Below are 12,685 nucleotides of genomic sequence, written 5' to 3' on the forward strand. Positions count from 1 at the left end.
ATGAGTATTGTTACTTTTACATCCTTTGTTAATGTCAAGAAACCCAAGCCACGTATTTTTTAATAATGAGAATCTGGATCAAGTTCAATGTATAGTTCAAAAATATATTCCAATTAAACTATTTAATAGAGTCTTGGCTTTTCCTCTCGCACCATCTCACCACCATATGTATCCAATAATTCTATGCTCATTTCCCCCATCAGTATAAAAAGAGACTCCATGAATAAGTGTGACATCTTGCCCTGCAAGTTCAGTTTCTCTTAAACCACTGTTTCCCGTGTGTCAATAATAAGTCTTCAGATGAATACATTTTCAATAGGAGCATCATGAACCCTGCTATGCTGCACACCTTAGCAATGCAGGTTCCCTTTTAGCTTCCCCATGCCTACTACACCTGCCCAGCGGTTCCACATGCTGGCGATATGCACGTAGCCATCCCCAACCATTACTCCACATGTGTATCCATGCCCCCATATCAGGTGATTGTGCTCCAAGATTTAATCAGATGGTGACCCTGCCTACCTGAGCCATCTCATTCATTGTTCATTAAGGACTTCCTGGGTGCCAGGCCCTGGGGTAGATCTTGGGGACACAGCAATGAACACAATGTCACCACCCATGCCTGCTCTCAGGAACTGGCACCCCTACCACCTCATACCAGCCTTCATGATACAAACTCCTGCTCAGCTAGGGCTTGGAAAGTCAATGAGCAAAGCAAAGGCAGATAAGCAAGGAGACGCGTCAGAAATAAATGGGATTAAGTAAGTGTCTCTGCATGGCAGCTTCATTTTTAAAGCATGTTTACGTAAATGGCCTCACAAACACACACACAAAAATCATCACTCTTTGGGATAATTATCCCTCTTTGAGATGAGGAAACGGATTCAGAAGTAACTTGCCCAAGGTTATATAGACAGTTTAGTGACCATCAAGATGAAGGCCCAAATTTCCCAACTTCCATAAACCTCTGCCACTGAAGGGCCATGAAGGCATCAAACCATCAAAGCATCAGCAATACCCTGAATATATATTGACAGCATCAGAAGGAGCAATATGCTTCCAACAAATAGCTTCCATTTCTCATCCATTTATTCAAAAAGGAAATAAAGGGACTACCTTGGCAGTCCAGGGGTTAAGACTCTGAATTTCCAATGTTGGGGGTGTGGGTTTGATTCCACATGCCATTTAGCATGGCCAAAAATAAAATAGGCCCACTTGCTCTCTCATAGTAAAAAAGCAATATAAAATAAAACAACAAAATTTTTTTTAAAGAGATGGATATTCTGGACCACTTGCTTCCCCAGATCCCTGTGAAGATGAATGGTCTAATCATGTAATGAATAAATCATCATAACAGCAATATTTCCTGTCTCTGGTGTGTTTTCTTCTCTGGTATTGATATGAGGGACATAGGGGGTGAAGACGACGATGATGATGATGATGATGACAATGACATCATACTCAGAAAGCACATACTGAGGGCTTCCTGTGTTTTTAGTGCATTATCTCATTTGATCCTTACATGAATTGTATTATAGTCTCCCACTATGCAGATAAGAAAACTAAATGTCAGAAAGAATGAGGGACTTGATCAGTGTCACCAAGCTAGCAAAGAACAGTGATAAGAGCCTAACCCAAGCTGTCTGACTCCAGAACCTATGCTTTTAATCACTATCTCATCTTAAAGCCTGAGGGAGTTCAGTAACTCATATCATAAAACTTATTTCAGTATTCAGACTGCTAGAACCTCCCTGAGAAGGGGGTGAAATATAGTATGTTATCAAGTCCTAGAAAGGACTCCTATATCACTGAGCCATAATTAAAAAACTAGGATTCTATTGATAGCACCTATTTGATAGAATGAGTTCAAACTAATTTTGATCACTGTCACTTCGAGACAAGAGGACGCTGGAGAGGAAGACTCATTAAGCATCTGACATTTGGGAAACTTTCACTTGGGTACCCTGGTGAATGGGTGCTGCCCCCGGGAAAGCCTGTGGTTGGACTGAAAAGAGGAGATGAAATCAGCCCATGAGCCTGTTCACGTGGCCACAGGCTTCCCAACCTGAGAAGAGAAGGGAGATTAAGGATGAAAAGCAGAAAGCAGTGGAAGAAAAAAGTCTACTCTGCCCATCCACTTGAGGTGGGTGTGGCTCCACACCAGCAAAACAGGAGAAAGCGCAAGCTAGAAGATTCAGAGGGGCTTGCAGCAGCCCCCTCCTCACTGTCAGACTTGAGTGATTCATTCCCACTGTCCAGGGCTAAGTTGTTTCTTATCTATAAACTAGAATAAGAAAACAGATAAGGCTGCCATGAAATTATTATTATCTCCAAATCTCCACCCCTGGTGGCTCCCTGGTGGTTCAGTTGGTAAAGAATCTGTCTGCAATGCAGGAGACCCAGGTTTGATCCCCCTGGAGAAGGAAATGGCAACCCACTCCAGTATTCTTGCCTGGAAAACCCTATGGACAGAGAAGCCTGGTGGGCTACAGTCCATGGCGTCACAAAGAGTCCGACGTGACTGAGTAACTAACACTTTCACTTTCCAAATCCTAAGGGTTACGTGAATGCTTAGTGATAGAAACAATCATCTCACCACCATTGTGATCATGAACATAACCTTGCTTCGGGAAAAGGGAGAGGGATCTGGAGGTGCCAGGTAAAACACTGCCTCTGAAACCAGCTTGTCTGCACAAGTGATGATGCTCTGGTTATTTACGGAGCTATCTAGTACTCTTCGTTCCAGGAGAGTCCATGTAACTCGTGGCTTGGCTTGGTGCCAGCTGTGCTATATTCAGTTCAGCTCCCACTCCCTCCGCCACACAGTCTTTAAGCAGAGGCCTTGCCCAGGGCTTTACCTTGCTGCTTTTGCATGGTGGTGAAATCTTCAAAGGTGAGTGTGCGCACAGGGGGTCTCCAGAATGCATAAGTCTCCATGATGGCTTCCAGTCCGGTTCTACAGAGAGAAAAGCCAGCAAGTTGTTAAATAATCCCCAGAAATTCATTGACTTTTTAAAAAAAATCCTGAGGTGGTTTGGCGACAATCAGTATATACATAAGAACTGAGAGATATCATCATAGGGGTAAACTGGTCTGGAAGAGCACAGGTACAGATGTTGCTAGAATACAGCAGAAAGAAGAAATTAACCCAGTTCAGATTATCTGCAAACAAGTCATAGCTGTGATAGAATTTCACTCTGACCTTTCTTCAGAGAAGGTTTAGTCTGCATGAAAAATACATGTTAAATGTTAAAGGTCAAGGTCCCTGGATATCACAAACAGATCTGAGCCAAGAGTAGCAGTGACCATTTCTCTACCACAAGACAACGTCATCATATTACACAGTGCACTGACACAGTCTGCCCCAGAGTCAGCTCCACCGCATGAAACCGTCATATTGCTGTGCCTTTAAGGGCTTCTTAAATCAACCGAGACAAGCAGGGTACTAGAAATAGAAGGAGAGATAAGTGATCAAATGCACTTGAATTTCTGCTGCAACAGGAAATGCCTACTTGAAGGCACAATAAGTGCTTGGTCCCTAAAATTATTCCTCAAACAAAAGGACCAATACATTTCTGCAAATATTTATCTGCATTCTCTTATATAACAACCAAAGTGGTCTTTGAGAGTCATATACTTGGGACTTCGGGAACAGCCAATATTTTTATAATATATTACTTTATGGCTCTTGCTTCACTGATACTGGAAATTCCATTAATTGAACTATGTGCACACTGCCCAGTTTATCCTTCAATAAATTCTATTATATATATGTATGTATCTTTAGGGCTTCCCTGGTGGCTCAGTGGTAAAGAATCGACCTGCCAATGCAGGAGACAGGGGTTCAATCCCTGGGACAGGAAGATCCCCTGGAGAAGGAAAGGGCAACCCACTCCAATATTCTTGCCTGGGAAATCCCATAGACAGAAGGAGTTTGGCGGGCTACAGTTGACGGGGTCAAAAAAATTCAGACAAGACCTAGCAACTAAACAACTAAACAATATATGAGATTGATGGACATTATTTTAACATAATTATCCAGGTTATCTGGATTATCCTAAATATAGTACTGCTGATATTCCATATCCTCAAAAGAGAATATTGGTTGGTGCTTTGTTTACAGCTTTGAAACACAGCTTCTGATTATTCACTCTTTAATTGTTTCACTTCCAGCTACATGGAGGCAGGGGAAATTCGGGCAGAAGAAGGTAGAATAAAGTTAAAGAAGAGTAGGGAGCATAAATCCTTTCATTGCAAAGTCACTGGAAAGGAACACGGTGTCCCTTCCTAGGAAAAGATACGCTTTCCTCTTGAGATGAAATTTACGCTGCCTGTCCTCCCTAGGTAATACGTATCCAGCATTCTCTTCAGTCCGGCACAGCAAGAATAATGTGAGAAGCTTTATTTTAAGTGGGAACAAATATCCTTCCCTAATAAATGATTACAAGATCCCCTGAGGTTCTTCTCTGATGAGCTGCTGATACACTGATTGACTCTTTGTGTTGGAAAATTTCCTCTCTGAACTGGCCATACTTGCACAGTTAACTTTCTAAAGTCTTCCCTGGAATCTTGGAGGCTTTAAATACACCAATGTTGGCAAATCAAACTCTGTATTTTTAGAAGAGGTTGAGAGGAGAGGGTGTTGCATGGTGTTTATTAGCTGTTAATCTGTTAAAAGTAGGAATAGAAGACATCTCCACATAGTCACCGTACATTAATGCTGAATACAGTACATGAAACTATTTGTGGAGAGAAACAGTCCAGGCAATTAGGGAGTTCAGAATAATAAGGGGATAGGCAGATAAAGCCATGCTGAGCCTTGATGAACATAAAAAACAGGCAGGCCAGGCTTAGCTCTTACTGCCTTGTTTTGGAATGTTGGGGGCTCACCAGAACATCTTAGGATTCTCTTTAATGGCATGTGAGGCTCACTGAAAATGGCCAAAGTCTCTCTTGTTCCACCTCCTATTCCATTCGTCCCAGCAACATGTACCAATGATGCGAACAAAATATTAGTTCAAGGACAAAGAACAGCTCCTTCTCACTTCATAATAAAGTGACGGAACACTGTGAAGAAGTCATAATACACTGATATACTGCCAATGTTATATTTATTAAAGGAATTAAAAATGAACATTAATTTTATTTACATAACAGACAAAAAGGGCAAAGGTAGTAATAATTTTATTTAAGTAGTTAACTTTATAAAGGATAGCAGACATTCATCCATTATCCAAATCTAAAATCTCCTCCCTATGTTACCATCTTAGATGGAGAATTATCTAGCCTCGGTTTGAGTATTTCCCAAGGAAAATATATAGTTTTATGACAGATCTATTAGAAAGTTCTTTCTGATCTTGAGCTGAAATCTCCGATATAACCTTTTCTCGTTAAAAAAAAATAAACATTTTTAGTTTAAAAAAAAATAAACATTTTATTTTGGAATACTTTTAGATTTATAGAAGTATCAAAGATAATACAAAAAATTCCAGTGTAACTGATGCAACTTTTACCCTCTGGTTCCATTGTTGTGGTTATTTAGTCACTAAGTCCATCTGACTCTTCTGCGACCCCATGAACTGCAACCCACCAGGCTCTTCTGTCCATGGGATTCTCTGGGCAGGAATACCGGAGTGGGTTGCCATTCCTTTCTCCAAGGGATCTTCCTGACCCAGGGATGGAACTGGCATATCCTGCATTAGCAGGCAGATTCTTTACCACTGAGCCACCTGGGAAGCCCCTGGTCCTATTGTGTTGTATGCTAAGTCATTTCAGTCGTATCCAATTCTTTGTGACCCTATGGACCATAACCTGCCAGGCTCCTCTGTCCATGGGACTCTTCAGGCAACAATACTGCCAATGGGTAAACAGTAAGAGTGCCAGACACATTCCATATCCTCATCAGGAAAGGGTTCCTTAGCTCTTAACATAATGTATGACATGCCACATATGGACATGCCCCTGGTCCATCCAGTCCAGGTGTCTGTCACAAGGAGGGTTTTTTTGGTGGTGAATCTGGGGTTGGGCATGACTACCAAAAACTAACAGCTAAGTCCATACATTCCTAACCACACTTTACTAATGTGCTGTGGATCGATCTCTTATAGATTCATCCTAGACCTTACTGAATCTATTTATATACTCAGATTGGGTCTCTTTAAAAAAAAAAACAAAACCAATCCTATCTGTTTACTATGAGCTTTCCTGGTGGCTCAGATGGTAAAGAATCCACCTGAAATGTGGTAGACCTAGGTTCAATCCCTGGGTCGGGAAGATTCCCTGGTGCAAGGCATGGCAACCCACTCCAATATTCTTGCCTGGAGAATCTCCATGGACAGAGGAGCCTGCTGGGCTATGGTCCATGGGGTCACAAAGAGGTGGACATGACTGAGCACAAGCCTAATTGTTGTTTACTATATGCCACATCATATCTGTCTTCAGACTTCACTAAGCTTTATTGTATAGATCAAATTGTTCAAAGGCACTATTTTTTTAATTTATCAGGATTTGGTAAAGTGCTACAGCAAGGTAAGTATTAGCTGATTTACTTTTCACCATATTTTCTTTAATTTATTTTTAGCTGCCCTGAGTCTTCATTGCAGTACATTTGCTTTCTCTAGCTGTGGAAAGCAGGGGCTACTCTTCCACTGTGGTGTGTCAGGCCTCCCCTTATAGTGGCTTCTCTTGTCATGGGCTCTAGGGCTTGCGGGCATCGATAGTTGTGGCACGTGGACTTAGTTGCCCCTCAGCATGTGGGATCTGCCCCAATCAGGATTGAACCCATGTCCTCTGCATTGGCAGGCGGATTCTCAACCACTGGACCACCAGCAAAAGTCCCACAACCATGCTTTTCCATGTCCCATACTTAGCACAATGCCTTTTACATGGCAAGATTTCAATTTATATGTATTTAATAAATAAAGGAATCATTTTTATTACTTATTTATTTATTTAATATTTATTACTATTTTTATTACTGAGTCACTATTTCCCAAACTTTAACCAGCATTCATTTTTCTAAGCCTAAAACTGGAAAACAACTTGATACCCAGTCAAGACTCTGAAGACAGAAAGAATTCTCTAGTACTAGAGAAGGGAATTGCATCTATGTATGGCTGTTTGTGTCTTTCTTGACTCAGGTCCCAGAGAGGTTTCAGTTTTTCTTTGGTTTCTTCTGTTCTGGTCATGGAATTTCTAACCTTCAGCAGAGTCTGAGTCCCCTAAACACAGGTCAGTCATTTCTACCCTCATCTTCTCTTATAAGAATCCTTGCCAACTACCCATTAACATCTTCAGCTATTTGGATGTCTATTCAAAGTTTATACTAAGCAATGACATGTTGTTTACTTATTATATCCCAGTTTTAAAAACTTCATCTCAAGGGTTTTAAAAGTGAATTCATTCTCTAATGGATTAAAAAAAGTAGTCTTAGGTAACCTACATGTCATTAACATGTTCCACATGGTGGGCCTCAAAGGGTTTGCTAAACACCAGAGACCTGATGTCATCTCCGAAGCTCCCAATCAAAGATGATCAAATTGGCCAGTGTCCCCGTCTTGCTTACTTTCCCCTGTTTGCTCCAGTGACAACACAGACCATATCTAAACCCCCTTTGTTCAGTCATTTGGCTGTAATCACCTCTCTGATTTCCAGGCCTCTCCTCTTTAGACATTTCCGTCTGCTCACTGGCCAAGCCAACAGCACGCGCTGAAGAGGAGGGAGAAAGGGAAAGCGAAGAAGCAAGTCAAAGAGCTCTTCTGTAAACTGATGATGCCTTGAGATCAACTGATTTGGAAAAACAGCCAAAGTGAAAAGAAATATCTTCTAATCCTCTCATTCCAAAAAAAATAAGGTGAGACCATCCCTTTGAGGTTTATCAAATATTTGATGATTATAATAATTACAACTACATTCATAACCTATTAGATAACACACCTATGCATAGTTTCTGTTTTCTATTTATCTTCAGATAAAAAATTATTTTTTATGTTCCTTTCATTTATTTTCTTTCTAATTCTGACATCTTACTCTTTGCTGGTGATTCCATTAACAAGGGGAACTTATGCTAGGGATTGTTAAGATCACTGATCAGCTCTCAATAGAAGACAGTCAAGGACTAAGGGAAGTCTACTGAGATGGGATCTTGAAGTCAAGAAGAGGTTATTCAATCAGGAAAACAATTATGTGCTAGTTTCAAGAGATATAAAGGCAAAAGACACCCCTATGGTCTCTACTCTTAAGGAGAATTCTGCTCAACAAAAAGATAATGACCTGTAAGTTACTAATTTCTGAACTGTGCGACACACACTATACTGGAGATACGCAGAAGATGCCATGAGGCACTGAGCAAGATGTCTTGACTACACCTGGAAAACTCAAGGGCAGGGGCTGTTCCATAAAAGGCCAGTTATTTAAGCTTAATATCACAGGGCACTCAGTAGTTTTTCACACAGATAAGAGGACCTCTACTCTGTTTCTCAGTGGAGTTAACAGTATATGCACAGACTTGGAGGCATGGAAAAGAAGATATATTCTAGGAACTGAAAATAGTTCAGGGTGACTGGAGCTGCAAGGGCAAGATGAGGGAGGTGGAGGATGTGGCGGCCGGACACCATGAGTATTTACTCCACGTTAGGTGCTTGGGTTATATCCCACGGCCGACACTGTGCTTCAGAACTCCTTTCCTTTCTCCTCCTGTTCCAACATTTGAAAAGACACAAAACCAGAATGTTCTGTTGTCTCAAGTCTAATTACCGCATGTCAACTTTCTAATCCTTTTTCTTAGACTGTCCTTGGTCCACTGTGGTCAGGTCAAACCTTCCACATGCCCTTCTCCTTCACTAGATCTGGAATCTTCAAGATTCCTCAGGGTATTTGTTCTCCATGGATAGTCTTAAAGACCTCCCAATGAAGGTCTAAATTGGCAAAGAAGCCATCATTCAAAACTAGGAATGAAACTACCATATGACCCAGCAATTCCACTACTGGGCAAATACCCTGAGGAAACCATAACTGAAAAAGACATATGTACCTGAATGTTTACTGCAGCACTGTTTACAACAGCCAGGACATGGAAGCAACCTAGATGTTCATTGACAGATGAATGGATAAAGAAGTTGTGGTACATATACACAATGGAATATTACTCAGCCATAAAAAGGAATGCATTTGAGTCAGTTCCAATGAGGTGGACAAACCTGGAGCCTGGTACACAGAGTTCAGTAAGAAAAAGACAAATATCATATATTAATGCACATACATGGAATCTAGAAAGACGGTGCTAACAATCTTATTTGCAGGGCAGCAAAGGAGACACAGACATAAAGAACAGACTTTCAGACATGGGGTGGGGGGTGGTGCGGGGTAGGAGGAAAGAAGAGGGGGGGATGATTTGAGAGAGTAGCATTGAAACATATACATTACCTTATGTAAAACAGATAAAAAGTGGGAGTTTGATGTACGACATAGGGAACCCAAAGCCAGTGCTCTGTGACAACCCAGAGGGGTGGGATGGGGAGGGAGGTGACATATGTAAACCTATGCCTGATTCAGGTTGATATATGGCAGAAACCAGCACAATATTGTTAAGTAATTACCCTCTGATTAAAATTTTTTTTAAAACCTCGGCTTTAGGTGTGCCATAAATACATCTACCTGATGAACTGGTGCTTTACAATGGTTTGGAAGAAAAGGTGTCCAAAGGACAGATGATTAGAGTTGAGTTAAAACTGTTCCTTACCCAGGGATTTCCAACATGGGAGTGCTGTAACCACTTGGAGTCTGAATAAGTAGAGTAATGCTAAATTACACAAGGCACAGATTATTTTACTGATTAAGAGCACAAGGTCAGGAGCCAGGCTGTTGACCAGGCTTCCAGCTGCAACCCTGACACTTAACTGGTGCAACCTTGCCAAGTTATATAACCTCACACTTCTAAAGCTCCCTACCTGTAAAATGGAGATACTATTACTCCCTCTTAATTGTTACTTAATAAATGTATACTGATTAGGACAAAATATTTCAATACAAGAGAGAAAATACAATAAAAGCATGAGGACCACTGGTCTCACTCAAGTAATAGAAATCTCACCATCTGCTCAGGTTGTGATATGGAACAACAGAAAACATTCTTACTTAACTAGAATACAAAGCTTTGTCAGCCCTCTAGTTCTGGATTGAATGTGGAAGGACCCGTATGTTACCTAATTTTGTTTCTCATTCTCTCCTCTAAGAACCAAAAAAATGTGTCCCTCAAGCCTCTGTAGGCCTCATTATCTTGCAGATATTTCAGACTCCAATATGTTAGCCATTAAACAGACGTCACTCTGTTAGATGACACCATCGCTGGGCAAAAGCCATAGATAATAAAACAACTGCCAACTTTCTCTGGCAAACCCACATGGCCAAGAGGACAATAGGGGGAAAGATTCATGACAGAGGAGGGAGAACAAATAACAAGGCAGGGAAAAATGTTAAACTCTGGCTGAAAGACCATAAGCCTGGGGACGTGAAAAACAGCTATGGCCTGGATGAACACGAGGAGTCTGGCAGGATGTTGCTGCCAGAGTCCACTATGAAGCCAGCTACCTTCAGCTGCAGATGAAGCAACGCCTACCAGGGAGTCCAGCACTGATCGCTTCCATAGATCTGTTGAATGGCACCCACGCCAGGGATAAAAAAAGAGTGTACAAAATCTCCAGGGGCTAGTGAGATTTCCAGGAGCGAGCAGAATGAGACTGGCTGGAAAAATACAGCCAATGGCTCAAGGGAGAATGAACAAAAACTATAGAAATTTAAAGCGAGGGAAATACTTGGAAAGTCGTGCTGATTGAAAGGAAGGCAAGTGGTCAGCTCCTTGGCTCTAAGCTTACCTTCAGGAGTGACAAGGAATCAGGGGTGGACAGGGGCAAGTGAAGCCTGTTGGAGGAGTGTGACACCATTCTCTGGATGCTGTCACTGCCTCATTGTACTTAGTCTCACCATCAGTAAAACGGGAAACTCTATACTGATACCAATCAGCTCCGAGGTAAAAGTAGAAAACTTGGACCACAGATACTAAATGAAATGATTACTACTACTATTTATATACTTACAATTTGAATGCCTAGAAAAAAAATATACAAGGTTGAACTGCATGAAATAGCTACTATCTCACCATTTTGACCTACAACTAAGGAAATTTGGTATGTTCAGCTCAACAGATAGATAAATGTGTACACAGTGTTTGAGATAGTTGGTTACACTAGAGAACACCACGAACAGATTTTAACTGAGACCCACCTGCAACTTAACTCCCAAAGAAAAGTTTCCTTCCGAGGACGTGGCCCTTGGCTAACCGTTTCCCCTTTTTCCTCCTGTTAACTTTCAGCACTCTAATTCCTCATCTCACAGGCCTCTTTCATGCCAGGAAATGGCTTTTCAATCAGTGAACATGGCCTTGGGACAGCAGCTGCTTAACTGGGGGGTCCACAAAAAAACTTTACTCCCAAACACTTTCCCCACCAGCAGTAGAGAGTCCTTCCTTTGGATGAAGTCTCAGTTTCATTAAGCATCCTCTTCCAGTAAACAGACACATCCATTCCCGTAAGGCGGTCAATGGTTCCATTTTTAGATCACCATCCCCCGACACATGTAAGGGACACTAGGCACCAGGAAACACTACCACCAGTCACATTCCCAGAAAGCAGCAGTGCTTGCTGGAAACACTCTGAGAATTAGTTCAGACTCAGTACAGGCCCTATTGTGTTTTTAGTGAGGTGCAACCTATTAAACTCAACATTAAAAAACACTAAGATCATGGCATCTGGTCCCATCACTTCATGGAAAATAGAAGGGGGAAAAGGGAAAGCAATGACAGATTTTCTCTTCTTAGGCTCCAAAATCAGTATGGACTGTAGTCATGAAATCAGAAGACGCTTGCTTCTTGGAAGGAAAGCCATGACAACCCTGCTGCTGCTGCTGCTGCTAAGTCGCTTCAGTCGTGTCCAACTCTGTGTGACCCCACAGACGGCAGCCCACCAGGCTCCCCCATCGCTGGGATTCTCCAGGCAAGAATAGAGAGCAAATTAAAAAGCAGAGACATCACTTTGCTGACTAAGGTCCATACTGTCAAAGCTATGGTCTTTTCAGTAGTTATGTATGGATGTGAGAGTTGGGCTATGAAAAAAGCTGAGCACTGAAGAATTGATGCTTTCAAACTGTGGTGCTGGAAAGACTCTTCAGAATCCCTTGGACAGCAAGGAGATCAAGCAAGTCAATACTAAAGGAAATCAACCCTGAATACTCATTGGAAGGACTGATGTTGAAGCCATACTTCAGCCACCCGACACAAAGAGCTGACTCACTGGAAAAGACCCTGATGCTGGGAAAGACTGAAGGCAAAGGAGAAGAAGGTGGCAGAGAATGAGACGGTTAGCTAGCATGACAGATTTAATGGACATGAACTTGGGCAAACTCTGAGAGATAGTGAGGGACAGGGAGGCCTGGCATGCTGCAGTCCACGGGGTCACAAAGAACTGGATAAAACTGAGTGATTGTATAACAACAGTGCATGCCCTCTTGTGTTTTTAGTGGGAGGCAACCTATTAAAACTACTTTCCCCTGAAAACCAAGCTCCTCATAATATAGGGCCTGCCACTGGCCCTCTCTGACAATCCCTGCCTTGTGGAATTTGAGTGTCCTGGTT

At 41.8% G+C, this 12,685-nt stretch overlaps 1 protein-coding gene across 3 annotated transcripts in view; it reads right to left on the bottom strand.

Annotated features, from left to right (window-relative positions):
• Positions 1-12,685, bottom strand: part of TBX15 (T-box transcription factor 15) — a 126,795-nt gene that overhangs the window by 12,071 nt on the left and 102,039 nt on the right. For all 3 annotated transcript variants that reach the window (XM_088835623.1, XM_055401505.2, XM_055401506.2), the window contains exon 7: positions 2,859-2,956. In XM_088835623.1, coding sequence (XP_088691749.1) covers positions 2,859-2,956 — 98 coding nt within the window. The remainder of the gene's footprint in view (positions 1-2,858; positions 2,957-12,685) is intronic.

The sequence above is a fragment of the Moschus berezovskii genome, chromosome 4 (assembly GCF_049115385.1).
Source record: "Moschus berezovskii isolate FMDL1 chromosome 4, NW_MosBer_1.0, whole genome shotgun sequence".
Taxonomy (NCBI): Eukaryota; Metazoa; Chordata; class Mammalia; order Artiodactyla; family Moschidae; genus Moschus; species Moschus berezovskii.